General features: G+C 31.1%; 1 protein-coding gene across 3 annotated transcripts in view; it reads left to right on the top strand.

Moving 5' to 3' along the window:
* The window catches only part of TECRL (trans-2,3-enoyl-CoA reductase like), a 121665-nt gene extending 105774 nt beyond the window's left edge, over positions 1 to 15891 (top strand). For 2 of the 3 annotated variants that reach the window (XM_021938587.2, XM_021938586.2), the window contains 4 exons: positions 6065 to 6122; positions 14344 to 14429; positions 14813 to 14858; positions 15701 to 15891. In XM_021938587.2, the coding sequence (XP_021794279.1) occupies positions 6065 to 6122; positions 14344 to 14429; positions 14813 to 14858; positions 15701 to 15828 (318 nt within the window). In that variant the 3' untranslated portion in view covers positions 15829 to 15891. Of the gene's footprint in view, positions 1 to 6064; positions 6123 to 14343; positions 14430 to 14812; positions 14859 to 15196; positions 15657 to 15700 lie in introns of those variants that run through there. The other variant, XM_021938588.2, reaches the window with a different exon arrangement.
* Positions 15892 to 16282: the final 391 nt, after the last annotated feature.

Below are 16282 nucleotides of genomic sequence, written 5' to 3'. Positions count from 1 at the left end.
ATAACTTATAATAATTGTCTATTTTGAACTACGACTAATTTACTCCAAATTGTAGAAATATAAGAGTAATGATTTAAATAAAAATCAGCAGTGATTATAAAACTATAAAGATTTCATTTGTTAGAATATGTGATATTGAATCTAATGTAAAAAGAACTGTGAAAAAATCATGTATGTTTTTAATCATCATTTACTGCAGAGTTAGTATATGTAAACTAACTTTCTTTCTGAAGAGATTTATTTTATGGTGCTATTTTAATGCTATATTTTCATATTTTTGTGTTATACAGTATTGCATGAGAGCTCTATAAATTAAAAAATAATTCTGGTGTTCCCAAAGTTGTGATAATGAAATGGAGCATCATAGTAGAGATGAAATAATTTTAAGCCTTAAGTAAATTCCAAAATCAAATGATTTGAATTATTTTTATTGATTGATAATAGCATCTCCTATAGCAAAGGTTATGCATAAAATAATTGTTTCAGGCAACAAATAAATTCATAAAATACATTAAAATATTTAGATATATAATTTCACATTATGCAAGAATATAAATGCAACATCTGAACTTTTATTTAGAGTCTTACCATTGTTTACTTTGAAAAGTGAAAATATATTGGTTAGTATATATATTTTCAGTTAAACCCAAAATTAACACTAAATGTATTTATTTTAAAGCACAATACATGTTATCATTATGCCTGTATAAAACATAGAAATGTGTATGAATGAGCTTCATAATAGACATCATAGAGGTGCAGAAAGTGCAAATTGAAAAAGGTCTGTAAATTTATGAACTTAGTAATAAAAATTATCATAAGAAAAAATATTTATGAATGCTGAAGCATTGTGATACTAGCTTACATTGTCAAAAGCAGTTAAGTCTATGTGGATATGCATGATCTATTAAAGTAGAAATTGAATTGTCCAAGATCAAAATAGTTAATAAATTTCCTAAGTGAAACTTTGTAATAATTAGCTACAATTGTCCTTATTTTTGAAGTATTTATTCAGGTATAACAAATAAAACATAAGATATAGTTATTATTATTATTACTATTATTGTTGCTATAGATAAAGTAATAATGACTGAAACTCTAAACAAACTGAGCGTATGTTATTATCACATTTCTTTCTACATTGGTTCATACTACAGAGATTTACAGTTCCAGTTTTAGAAGACATGTAAGTGTGCTTTCTTGAAGATTCGTCAGACGCTTTTTTTTTTTTTTTTTTTGTCCGTGAAAGCAAGTGTTTATTAGAGAAACACCTTTGTAAGCAAACCATGAGTATATTATTACAACATATTTCTTCATTGGTATCTATTAGGACATATTCGCATGTCTAGCTATAACAGGCAAATATAAGTATGCTTTGCTAAAGATGCATCATAAGCTATTTTCTTTCAGTGAATAAATGTTTGGCAAAGGAAAAAGATGAAAAGTATTAGTGTTAGGAACATTATAGCAATGTCTACATTTCAATTAAATTAATACAATGACTATTTATTACTTATTGCTCCAATGATAAAATTATAAGATATTGCACCTGTCGGCTGGGCACCTACAGACTCATGCCTGTAATCCCAGCTCTTTGGTAGGCTGAAGCGGATGGATGATTTGAGGTCAGGAGTTTTAGATCAGTCTGCCCAACATGGTGAAACTCCATCTCTGCTAAAAGTACAAAAATTAGTTGGGCGTGGTGGCATGCACTTTTAATCCCAGTTACTCGAGAGGCTGAAGCAGGAAAATTGCTTGAGCCCGGGAAGCAGAGGTTGTAGTGAGCCAAGATCATGCCTCTGCACTCTAGCCTGAGTATCCCTATAGCAAGATTCTGTCTCAAAAAATATGTGTGTATGTATATATATATATATGTGTGTGTGTGTGTGTGTATATATATATAGCACCTGCCTAAAATTAATAATACAGTATCAATACATATAAAAGTGAGAACGGTTACATTAAAAGATAAAACCGATCAGGTTCATTCCTATGAAAATATTGTGAGATTGCAGTATAAGGATTATTTATTTTTATTGTGGAAACCAAAAGGATTTTACTAACACTAAATGACAGAGCCTGACTAATTGATGGCTACCGATTCTATATTAGGACATGTGGGTTTTGTTCTATTGATACATCATTTTCATTTATTTAAGGAAGAGAATGATCAATTTGATGAGGCCTGTAAAAAATTAACAATATTTAAATATTGTAAAAGTGGATCATTGCAAGTTGTCCTCCCTCGACCCCTTGCTTTAGTCATTGGTAATTTGTATCATTCCGCAATGACAGCGGGTTACTGACCAAGACACAATGCCTAACAGTAAAAGACGAACAACTTTATTGCTGAAATCCCACATATTATAATTCAACTGTGTCTTTCAACCTGAGAGAGTGAGATTTAACAGGGTGTACTTTTAGAAAAAAATCATAGGCACAGTATGCTCCATAATACATCACTTCTAGTAATATACATCAACAAAAGTCCTTTGTAGGTTATTAATTTGATACTGTCCTACACTGAACATTGTTAAATACTTAGAAGTACTGATTAAAAATAAAATTAAAAGGTCCGAAGAATGAGAGTATAGAGGGTCCTGAAAAAGTAAGCTATTTTATTTACTTTCTTGATCAAAGTATTTATTTAAGCAAAAGATTATTTTTGTATGTAGATACTGATTCTTCAATATTATACTGGTTGACAATGTTATGTTTTATATTTATCCTTATAATGATAACTCTAGAAAATAGAATGGATTATTCATTCATTAACATTCTGCTATTATTCAAATGAATGCTAGTTTGAAGCAACAAGTATTCAAATTACTCAATAAAGATTATATAAGTACAAATAAATATTTTCAAATTTGCTTTAATACACACCTGTGCCCAAAAATGTAAAGTTAATTTAAAATTTTATTATGTATCATCCTAAAGTTCATTATTACTTAAAACACTAGCACCTGGTGGATTTTTTTTATTAATTATGGGGAAAAAGCACATTACATAATATTTAGCATCTTAACCATTTTAGTGTACACCTTATTAGTGTTAAATATACTCACATTGTAGAGCAAGATTTATTAAATAAATCTAGGCTATCTTGTTCTTGACAACAGAAGCAGTTCTGGCAATGTCCCTGGGTTGCTTATAATTCTGTGAGTGTGTTTAGGACATGTAAACCTTTTTATTTGATAGGTTAAATTTTTTGACTAAAAGTACAATTATTGAAAATTTTTAATTGTAAATTATTAAGCCATTTAATATTCTTAATTTGTTACACTATTATAGTGTAGGAAAATGATGCTGCTTCTTACATGTAGTGTTCAAGTACTATTTCTTTCTAAATTTATCTGGGCAATGTTTTCTTAGTATTTTTATTATGTTATTATGTGTTTATTGTCTAGAATATCTTGATCATCTGTGTCACTTAAGGCCACACATAGGTAATATGTAGCATCTCATGTTTTATTATGTAAGATAATTTTAACTTTAATAATGTAAAATCAAACTTCTTCATATCATCTGCCCCAAACTTTGTTTATTAAATTTCTTTTTAAACTTATTGTCTGCCAAATGAAGATATATTTAGATAAACATCAATCCAGGAGAAATAAATGTCATGCTGAGAAATAGTCCAGTGTTTCACATTTAATTGCTGTGCAATTATAATCAGTAATAGAACAATACATTGAGTTTTACAGCACTGACTGACCTTCTTGATCTTACTCAACCCTTACCTAAAAGGAAATTATATCACCAGTTTTATCTAATTCAGGTAACATTGCAAGCTGTATTAGATTCACCCAAAGGTGTAAAAACCAGTACTTAAAATGGAAATTACTAGTTATTGTTGCTCTTTAAAATCCTTAAGAAGTTGCTAAATTGATATTTAAGAATCTCTAAGCGTAGAGATAAAGATTTTTTCTCCCCACTCTTACCATGGAAGCATTTCATAAGCAGATAGCAAGATGAATAAACTGGCTTCTTTACCACTTTTTTTTCTACTTTTTCTCTCATATTTTTTTTATTTTAGTATGTAATTATATTTTCTTCTAGGTGCAGATTCACCTAATGATAAATTTGGTGTTATTGTAAATCTATCCAGTCTCTAACTAAAACCTACATGCTATTTTTTCATGGCTCATTATTTGGTTAAACAATTGACACTTCAATATTTAGCTTTGTTATGATAAATAAGCAGGAAGAAGAAAATATTTTGATGTTTGAATGAGTATAAAAATATTAATATCAAAAAATATGTTTCATCAGAAGAATTTTAATTTTGAAAACTTTTTTCACAAATTTTGGTAACTTAACTTGCTTTTTAATGAACATTATATAATAGTTTCTATTTTTGTATTTGGCACTGTGAGTGATGGAAAATAAATATGACAAGCTGTCTAAGTTGAAAGATGTACAAAAGATACAAAGATTAAACAGAAATGTAACAAACCATTAGTTTAGTAATCATGGATTTTGTAGTGCTAATGATTTGTGAGAATGAAGTCTAGAGAAGTGAGATTAATGTAGGATAATCTGCAGAAGTTTTTATTGATTAAATTGGTAACTAAAATTATCACAATAATTTTATTGAGCAAATATGATGTGCAGGGTACTTGACTTCATTCAATCATCATAAATTCTCTAGAGACAGAAATCAACATTTGCATTTGAGTGAAGAAATGAAATTCCAAATGTGAAATTTACTTAATCTTTCATACATAGCAAATGAAGTATGTGGTATGTGAATGCAGGTTAATGCCACAAAAGCCCACACACTTATCTACATTGACATGTAAAAATTTCAACTAAAAACGTATTACCTGAAAATTTGAAATTCCACTTTTTCTTTCTAATGATAACTTAAGAAACCAAAAGCCTTTCTATAATTATTTTGTGTAGTTATGTTGCTACAAAATTTGTATTTGCATTGTTTTCTGGATCTTTAAATACGGATTTAATATATTTGGTGTATTTGTTTACATTAGATCCTGGGTGAATTAATTTATTGAAGCTGGTTATTTTAAGTAGCATTTTTACATAACAGTTCTAGATGATGAAAATTGATTTAAATTTTCTCTTTCAATCTATTTTTTCCCTAAAATTTAGAAAGTGTTGAAATATATACCAGTTGTTTATTGTGAGAAACATGCAGAAATTAAAGTCCATAGAACTGTTATTATATATGAAAAATACATACAGAAATGGTTGGAAAGAACAAAATCAGATATATTTTATGATATTAACAACATTAAAGACACTGAGTTTGATGGGTGCTCAACTTTTGGGATATATTACAAGTTGAATGACTTCAAACAATAAAGATTTAGAATAATATATTCTGTTATTAGTAACATAGTATTTATATGTCAAATACATACCTTGTGTTAAATCAGATAAGGTATATATGGCAGACAAAAGAAGGGTCTTACCCTCACAGGAAACATGTTGCAAACTAGCAACATTATTAGTCTCAGGAGATGGTGGTAATGCTTTGATCTTGGAGGAACATAGTGGCCTATTAACAGGGACAACTAGTAGAGTGTATATGATCAGGAGGTCTTGACAGATAAGCAGCAGGCTTCTTTGTGTGGCAGCACTGCTCACGGTAGGTTTTCTAAACTGAACTGAAACTAGTTGGAAATCAAACAATCACCATTTCACTAGAAAGAGTTTTACTGTTTATGAACTGAGATTAACATAAACCTATGCCAAATTTGTCTTCAGCAAGAGTTGTCTCTGTATGATCTGAAAGTCTTCCCATAGTAACAAGTACAAAGCTGATTAACAAGACAGTTTAAACCTGATTATCAAACAGTGTGAAAAATATCTTCAGAATTTCCAATTGTTGTGACTAATTATTTTTATTCTATATATGCCAGCAACAGCTTCTTTCATTGTTGTAATTTAAAAAGTACTTCTCCTTATAATTAGAATAAAATATATATCTTTTGAATCTTTGGGATTAATGTATTACACATAGTTTATATGTCCCTTGAATACATTTTTTTAATAGGCAGAGGTATATCACACTGAAAATGTTTAAAATGTTTTGCAGATTTGTGAAGCTGGGAATCATTTCATTAATGTAATGTTGTCTCATCCCAATCACACAGGTTAGTTCTATTTTCTTTTTCTTTTCTTTAGAGTGAATTGTGTTAATAATTATTTTTATAATCTTACTTCAAAAAATCTTTAAAAATCAAGATATCAATAGTTAGAAATATGTATGCCACATTTTTCCCTTTTATGTCTAATTTTTCCAAATATTTGAACAAAATCATATTCTCTAATAATTATTTGTCTAAAATGAAGTGTGCATGCACACTATCACCCTCCTCACATACACTAAACAACATCACTTAAATATGTAAATAAATGAACTAATGAATAAGAACAAAAGCAGTATAAAATCACTTGATGAATATCCAAATTACTAAACTCTCACTATTCCTCTCATTTGTACAATATTTAAGGTAGTCTCACTATTTCAAATGACTTTTAATTTTTTTTTAATAATGGTAATCTTTCATTGAAAAACACAATGGCACTGAAATACCAATGCCTGGGAGAACATTTCAAAGTTAGTAGTATATTTAGTTTGGTGCAAAAGTAACTGTGGTTTTGGACCATGAATTTTAAATCATTGTAACTAGTCTCGTACACATCTTTATTAATCAAAATAGGAACCATTATAATCAACACATTTTTGCCAATGAGAAATAGTTTATTCCTGTAGTATGAAAATCCATGCTTTAGGATTCAATAAACTCTTGAAAAGCATTTTCTGCCCCCTGCTGATCGTGGAAGCATTTTCCGTACAAAACATTTTCCAGATGCTTGAAGAAGTGGTAGTCAGTTAGTGAGAGGTCAGGCGAATATGGTGGATGAGGTAAAACTTTGTAACCCAATTCATTTAACTCTTGAAGTATTAGTTGTGCGATGTGCAGTCAGACACTGTCATGGAGAAGAATTGGGTCCTTTCTGTTGACCAGTGTTGGCTGCAGACATTGAAGTTTTCAATGCATATCATTGATTTACTGAACATATTTCTCAATTATACTGGTTTTGCTAGGATTCAGAAAGCTGTGGTGGATCAGACTGTCAGCAGAACACCAAACACTGACCATGGCCTTTTTTTGAGTGGGCAAATTTGGCTTTGGGAAGTGCTTTGGAGTTTCTTCTCAGTCCAAGCACTGAGCTGGTCATCACCAGTTGTATAAAATCCACGTTTTGTTGCACGTCAAATTCCAATCAAGAAATGGTTCATTGTTCTTACATAGAATAAGGAAACACAACACTTCCAAATGATTTTTTTTTAATATTTTTGATCAGCTTATGAGGAACTGACTTATCAAGCTTTCTCACCTTTCCAATTTGCTTCAAATGCCAAAGGACTGTAGAATGGTCAATACTGAGTTCTTTGGCAACTTCTCCTGTAGTTGTAAGAGGATCAGCTTTGATGATTCATCTCAATTGGCCAATGTCAACTTCTGAGGGCCAGTCACTGTGCTCCTCATCTTCAAGGCTCTCACCAAACTTCTTGAAACACACTACATTGTGTGTTCATTGGCAGTTCCTGGGAGAAATGTCTTGTTGATGTTGTGAGTTGTCTCCACTGCTTCATGACCCATTTTGTATTTTTTTTTTTTTTTAAAGGAGTCGCTCTCTTATAGCCCAGGCTGGAGTGCAATGGCATGATCTTGTCTCACTGCAAGTTCTGCCTTCCCGGGTTCAAGCGATTTTCCTGCCTCAGTCTCCTGAGCAGCTGGGATTACAGGCGCATACCATCATGCCTGGCTAATTTTGTATTTTTAGTAGAGACAGAGTTTCACCATGTTGGCCAGGTTGGTCTCAAACTCCTGACCTCAGGTGATCTGCCTGCCTTGGCCTCCCAAAGTGCTGGGATTACAGACGTGAGCCACCGTGCCTGGCCCATGGCCCTTTTGAACTCAATTAAGAAAATTGTTCGAATTTGCTTTTTGTCTAACATCATTTCCGTAGACTAAAATAAACAAAAAATACCAGCAAGTGATAACTCATTAGCAAAAAACATAAAGTGAGAAATGCCAATTAAAATGTTGTATAACATAATCACATTTATTTAATAATGTATTCCAGTATAAAACAGCAAATTCCAACAATGCAAAAACTCAATTGCTTTTATACTCACCTATATATTTGAAAAAGTTTACAGTGTCTCCATTATTTAAAAATATTTTTGGTAAATCAGTCATTTCATTTAGGCTCAATTATATGTAGGGATTCCCAACTGCTTACCCTATATAATATACAATTTAATTGTAAAATCAAATAGAAATGAGAAACATTTGTTTATCACTTGGACTACTTGTTATTAATAATTCAACTGAAAACATAAAGGCATATTTGACTCTTCAATTATGTTTCAACATCAACCTGAATTTCTTAACATTTTCTTGCCTTCCACACTTCTGGCAGGCTAGTGAAATATATAAAACATTTTTTCAGAATAATTGTTACATAAAATAAAATACATATAATTACAAAGGAAAATTATTATATTGAAACAATTGTGAATATATGAAAAAACTAGAATATAAGCATATGTTTGTTATTACAACATTATACAACATTGTGATGAGTACTCAACTTTTTGAGTATTGGTTATAAATTACATATATACATATTTAAAAAGAAGTGTACTGTGACTTAAAAATATCTGTGCTTCATCTTGGTGAAAAAAAATTACACGTAAGGCCAATGCTCTTATAGTTTGTGGTCCTCATTTGCAATAGAGTGAAGCCTATATTTCATTGAGAGGTTGAATGCCATTTTTATCTGATCCAAATTCATAGATACATTGGATTTTCTTTGGATTCACGTGAACCACAAGTGAAAAACATCTGAGAGTCTAATTTTTTTTTAGTAGAGAAGCAAAACACAATATAATCTAATAAAATGCTAACATTGCCAATGTTTAAATATCACAGATTTTAGTCTTAGCTAGGTGACTAGCAATGTAATCAACTCAAGCTTCTTCATTTATCTGGAATATGGTCTCATCATTTGAAAATGAAAATTTTAAGTCATCCAGGAATTTTGAAATTGTTCATGTAAGAAGGCCACCTTCTTTTAATATTCACTCTTTATCTTGCTTTGTATATTGCTCTTGAGGAGTCAGATGCCAATCTAATTCTTTCTCTTTTGTTAAATGGTGTTTTTTATTTGCTTCAAGGCACAGGTGACTTTTTTTATTATAAAAGTCTATGAATCTTGAGGGAGTGTCTAAGGGTTGATAATTCTCAACCAATTTCCCCAGGATCACTGGGTACTCTTCTAGTAGGTTAACCCTTTATTTATTTATTTATTTAAAGTTCTAAAACATTTCCTCAAAATACAATTTTAAAATTAGTTTTATTACATTGTGGAGTGTGAGGGGGGTTACACTATACCTATGTTCCTTCTTTTGTCTCTAGCTTCTCCATCACTTTCTCTTTAACTATCTTTGTCCCTTTTTTTTTTTTTTTTTTTTTTTTTTTTGGCTATTCTTTTCATCTGCTTAATATCCTCTGTTCTATTGAATGTTACATCCTTAAGCAAATGAAAATGTATTTCATATTACTGGTAAAGTTTCTTCTTTGTCCACAATTTCTTGAGTACAGTCAACTCTTATTTTGTATTATATTTTCTTGTTTTTTTTTTTTCCATATCAATTTTCAGTTTTGGGATTTCTTAATGGTTACATTCTTTGGTAATTGTGTGTGTGTGTTCTGTAAATTTTGTTTTGTTTTCCGTGTGGTGGGTTAGTTTTTGTCTGCAAACAAAAACACTTTCTAGTTTATTCACACAGAAGTATCATGTAAATGCTAATTGATTTACATTAATTATTAAATGTGTGAATTGACCTTGAAGAAAAATAACATAGTTTTTTACAGATGAGGTTACTGAAATCCCTTTTAAAAAAAAAAGTGCGTTCTGGAAACAGGAGGTTTTTCATTGTGTCTTCTCATCCTCTAACATCGTTGTTTTCTAAATTCCTTGAATCCCAGAACATGTTTCCTTCCTTCCCTTCCCTTCTAAGCTTCCACATGATGCCTTCCCTCTCTGAGCAAACTTCTCTGGGCATCATTTTCTTTCTCAAAAACAATGTCCTCCAAGATGACAACCTCTGGCCTCAACTATTTTCGGATAATTGTATTCAATTTCTCCCTATCTGGGGTTCTGATCTATCAGGTCCCAAATCTTTTCTCAAATTGAACTCTCATCTTCTGATTATGAATTATTAATAGCTACATACTCAATGCATTATTTTTCCTTACATAAAATCTTTATCAGTTCCTGTGTCAGCTCTAAATTTATGTCTCCTACTCTTGAATTTTTATTCCCTCACTTATATATTACTTGAAGTTGGTTGTAATATCTATTAGATGTGCTTTAGGCATGGTTTATGTCTAGAAGGGAACCATTTAATATTGATTGTACAAAGTGTCATGAGTCATATTCTCAGGTAGCAGAAATTGGTATAAAATAAGGTTATTAGGAATTATGGAAAAGAGGCAAGGAATGAGAACTATGCCAAAGAGGAAGTTGAGCTGTGATGTAGTCACAAGAATGGTCTTAGTCAACTCTATTGGGTATCTGAAGCTAGAATAACCCTGTAGAGGTGTCAAGAGTTGGAATGGCTGGAGACAGATAAGTTGGGTGTGTGTCTACCTGGGGAAGAAAAAGACCTTGTAAGGCAGTTCCCTTTAGTCGAGGACATTTTCTCGGAGGATATGACAGAAGAAAGCTTCAGAAAATGTAGATACCGTGCAAACTACAAAGTATATGTATATTCCAATTATTATTTATTTATGATCTGGATAAATTACCACCTTTGTGAACCCACTTTGTCTAACAGTACTTAAAATGTAAAAATGACACTTTTTTCTGGTATATGGTTCCCTGAATCAATAAAGTTCTTTTAGTAAAGATCACTGAAATCATTATGATGTGCATTTGTTTTGGTGTTACAATACCTTTCCTCCCAGACTATTCTTCCATCAGTGAGTTTGGAGTCTTAGAACTGATTCACATTCCAATACTGGGAAAGGAATAGTAGATCTGACATAGCACCAGCTGTCTCAAATCTCTTAACTATTCATCTATAATTTATTGTATTTGTCTAAATTTAGCAATAGCATTGTTGGATATCCAACTGTCTAGCTTCTAGGGACATTGTGTTTTATTAGTCAAACATAACTTTCTGCGGGTCAAGCCTCCTATGAACAGGGCACTCATTTTGACTCAGGAACAATTAAGTGCTGTAATTGGAACTGCCTTGATTTTCTAGGGAGTGGTGTGAGGAAGTGTCCTTTAATCCCATTCACTACTAGTCATCTCAGTTCTAAGATGACTTCACTTACAGTTAGCCTGATACAGCAAAAGTCAACATGAATCTTAGTAATGATGGTGTTCCTTTTACTACCATATTCCTCATAGTTTTGAAAAGTGATGTATCATATTGGCTCTCCCATGGAACATGAAAAAAAACCCTGAGACCATGAAATGGGGAAAAATTCCTTGCATAGAAAGAAGTCCTCTCTTTTCAGCCTTGCATAGACTATCTGCTCTAGGATTCCTATTTCTCTAAGGCACTTAGCACCTTCTTTCCCAGCCTGCCATGAAAATTCTAACATTTCTTCTTGCTTATTGTGGGCCATTGCTTTGTTCATGCTTCCAGGTACATATTAGTAGTGTGTTTGCACAATCTTAGCAGGATATTTACTCCTGTATTCCAGGACAGTGCTCCCAAAACATAAACAAACCTTTATTCAACTTTATACTTTACCCTTCTTTTCAAACACCCTCAGATTCCAATCCCATGTGTATTCTCCTAAATTTTGTTGGTTCACGCTGGCTGGGTTCTGCAGCTCCTTTGGGGCATTATCTTTTTTTTTTTTTCTCTATCATCCCCAGAACAACCTCAGGTAGTTTATATTGTGATATAACCCTAGTTGTAGTGGCTAGAAGAAAAGATAGGGGAGATTTTCCAGGGGGTTTTCTTGCAGTGTAGTGCCTTCTGTATTGCTTTTAAGGAAGGGTGTGCTCAACTTTCATAGGGAAGAGTGGGCCACCTCTGTGGGATCAAGGAGTTTATGAAAACCTAGACATTCCAAGATTGTGTGATAAACAAACTTGACTTAACAGATCTGCATTGGATTGGAGTTGGATATTCTTTGGAGTTTGACTACTTTTACAATTAAGACCTGGACCTATTTCTCAGCTTTTTTGCCTTCTTCAGGCCTCTTTGCACACTACCTAGGTGGACCTCTAACTTTCACAACTGCCTTTTAATTGCCAAGTATCAGTTTGTTTTAGATGTCTTTGTCGAGCCATTCAATCACACTTGTAGTATTAGACCAGATAGAATATTGTTTTCAACCACTATAACATAACAATATCCAAGTAGTAAAAGGTTTTTACACTTGGATTGCTACCCTGTACCTTTAGTTATCTGTCTGCACCTACCATCAGCTATGGAGTACACATTGTAGGCCTTATGGTAAGTCATTCAACCCTAAAATGCCATTCCAACATCTGCTTTTTGGGCCATTCCTGGTGCCAAATATCTAAGCTGGGTTTTCTGGAATGCAGATGCCAGGATGGAGATTAATACTCAAGAAGATTGTTAAGGAGTGGTTTTTATGGATAGAAGAAATAGATCATATTTAGGTAGGAAATTGAGAGCAATATAGTCTCAACAAGTCTCCAGTGATTGCATGGGACATTCTAAAACTGGTATGAAAAATCCATGTTCTCCTGAATTGAGTTAATCAATTTTCAATATTGATCAAATACCGTATTAAGGCTAAATCAGTGAGTGTGACCTTGGGTGAGATTGCTTCCGACTATAGGGAGTACAAAAGTTGAAGGTTCTCTCCCAGTAGCACTCCCTGAAGCAATGGAGTAAACCTTATATGCCTAAAGAAGAACCTGGTGGCACAGCATTTTAATGTAAGGAACCTCCTGACTTTAATTTAATAGAAGCTCTATTATAATAACTATAGGTTGAGAGAACATTTATGAAGAATATAAGTATTAAATTAGTAACTCCTAAACTTATTTAATATTACAGTTAATAGCAACTGTGTATACTTGAAACTATATTATCTATATACATATATTGTTCTGTGTCATAAGGCATATCCATTATTTAATCTACAAAGTAGATCTGGAAAAAATGTAGATTTGTAGACCCTTGATCATTCCGCACCTCTACAGGCTCTAAAGCAGACTATTCCCTGAACCTTCTGCCTCTGAAATTCAGTGACTATAACCTGGGTAGATTCCTCAATTATCTTTGTTTTATTAATATACGGACATTACACAAAGGTGTCTACATAAATACTGTAAAAAATCAGTAATATCGAAAGACCTACATATTTATATTTATGAACAGTTGTAAAATCTGCACAATACTTAGCATAATTTTTAACTTTGATATTTCAGCAATTGCTACAATTTTGAAAACAACACACTGACATTTTATTATGACTTTAGAGTTATAAGGAAAAGAGTTTAGCTGATTTGTTATCTGATTAAATCTTGGTATGGAGAATAAAACAGTAATTTTATAATTCATACTTACTTTTACAAATGTCACAGCTCCAAGTTCAACTTGAAATCATTAAAAATTTGTTATCTAAAATGTTTCTTAAAAACAATTGAAAAGGGAAAAATAATTAACAAAAATAAAGTGACAATATGTGAAGGATAATGAGAGATGTAAATATCAATCCTGATTGCTGAACAGAAATGTGATATCTCAGAATATTAACGATACTGATATTAAATGTAATCCTTTTATGAGAAGTTTGCATACTTTTCTGGTATAAATGACATCTTTATAAAATTCCTTATGATTATCACCAATTTAATACAAGGAATCGAGATATTTAATAATCTCAAACAAATATATCTTCTTTGATAGTAAAGGGGAATGTGAAGAGGTGGGCAAATGTTAAAACACGCTTTATAATTTCAGTATGTATTACTATTTCAACTATTATAATGTAAAAATAATTTATATATATTTAAAATCTTAAAGAATTCATTATCCTTATGTTCTCTGCAATGTTACAGCAACATAGCTGTAGACATGGTATGAAAATGACAGCTATTTTATTTGAGTCAAAAGGTTATAACATTTAAAGCTGACTCTCTTCTGAGTAATTTGTGAAATAGGTTGCTATAAATATATGATGACATTTCATGTGGTACACAGTTATTTTGGAGACTTAGTATTATATAATAAGCATATGATCAGATTTGCAATATGTAGCATCATTGACATTTTACTTTCCTTTGCAAAAGGAAACAATGCCTGTTTCCCAAGTCCAAATTATAACCCCTTCACATGGATGTTTTTCCTGGTTTCATGTCCTAACTACACCTATGAGGTATGTTATTTATGTATGTAAATCCTTGAATCCTATTCATGATATACTAAATGAATGTGCTTATGTATGTATATGTATTATAAATTAATATATACAAGAAAAACATAGAGGTCTTATCTATAGATCATGGTATAAAAAATAGAACATTTCAATCACAATTTTTTCAAATATTAAAGTCTTTCATTTTCTTATAAATATGATCCCATTTTATGAGATTGCTTGTGACTTTATATGTAAAAATTAAATTATTATTTTTTGAAAATGTATTCCTATCTATAAGTTTTCTAATATTTTAAGCCTTAAAATTACCTATTCAAAGCCACAAGTGAAGAAATTACTAGATTACATTTATGTATGTGCTAATTTAAGTTTTAATATAACAGATTGGATCATGGATTAGTTTCACAGTCATGACACAAACACTGCCAGGTAAGACCTAGATTTAATGACAATTAATCAAATAAATGCATCTTTAGAAGAAATGATTTCTGAGAAAAAGTTATTATAGTATTAAAGTATAGCATGTTTGCAAAAAGATTTTATAATTTCATGTTGAGTTTGATTTTTAGCAGTATTAAAATATATTGAAGTACTTTTGCTCTTTATCTCTGTATAATTGTTGCTTAATCCAAGCCAGGAATTGTAATCCAAATGTATTTATTAAGCAATGAAGTTTTGTTTAGAAGAAGTTTTGATAACAACGCATTTCCCTTGAAACTACTTCTTGTGCATGTGCACAGGCATGTGTATGTGTTTTCTCTTCAAAGGAAGAGTTGCGATGTATGAGAGTTCATCTTGAATACTGAGCATTTTAACACACACTAAGAAGCTGAACTGCATGATTTCCATTTAGTAGAAAGACATATGTAATATCCATTTTATCCATTTTGTTATATTGTGTTCAAAACAAGATTTGAATCACAATTAATGTGGTTTATTATATGCATGCAGAGGAATATTATATGCATATAGGCAACTATTGAAAATTTTTAAACACAAAAATAAATCCTTATTTGGGAGTATTTTGTGGTTGTGGTATGTAAAATATGTAGATTCATTTTTAATTTTGTAATGTATTTTCTGTGTTTATTCATTCATGCAATATTGATTGGCTATTGCTAGGAAATGGGTATGAATAATGAAAATTGATAAGAAATTATGCAGCATTTGGGAAACATCTTAAAAGCTAAACATGCTAGTGATCATTTTCCTGATATAACTTATTTGATAGAAATAAGAAAGAAATAATAATTATTTCTTTTTTCTTCTAGTTGGAATTTTTACACTTCTGATGAGTATCCAGATGTCTTTGTGGGCACAAAAGAAACATAAGATTTATCTGAGAAAATTCAGTTCATATATTCATAGAAAATCAGCAATGATTCCACTCATACTGTAAAAAAAAAAAAAAAGAAAAAAAAAACTCCTATAGAAAATGGCAACATATAAATTCAATAAATTAGACTTAATTACGGATAGTTAACTATTATACTCCAACAATTCATGAGCAACAGTATATACACTGAGTAAAAATACAGTAAAATTTCACTAAATTTAGAGTAATGCACATGGTAATAAAAAGTATAAATTATAAATGCAATTAACTAAGAACAGCTCTGAATGTATTTGCATGGGATTGATCCTTGAATAAAATTGTCTTACTTCATTAATACTTCACAATACTATTTGCATAAGGCAAAATATCACAATAAAGAAACAACCTGATTAAAAAATGAACAAGTGATCTGAACAGACATTTCCCAGAAGAAGACATATACATGGCGAATAAGTATATGTTTAAAACACTCAACATTAACTATTCATAACGGAAATGTAAATCAAAACCACAATGA

This window comes from Papio anubis, chromosome 3, assembly GCF_008728515.1.
Source record: "Papio anubis isolate 15944 chromosome 3, Panubis1.0, whole genome shotgun sequence".
Classification (NCBI taxonomy): Eukaryota; Metazoa; Chordata; class Mammalia; order Primates; family Cercopithecidae; genus Papio; species Papio anubis.
The sequence above is the reverse complement of the archived record's forward strand: the minus strand, read 5'-3'. Positions and strand labels throughout refer to the sequence as shown.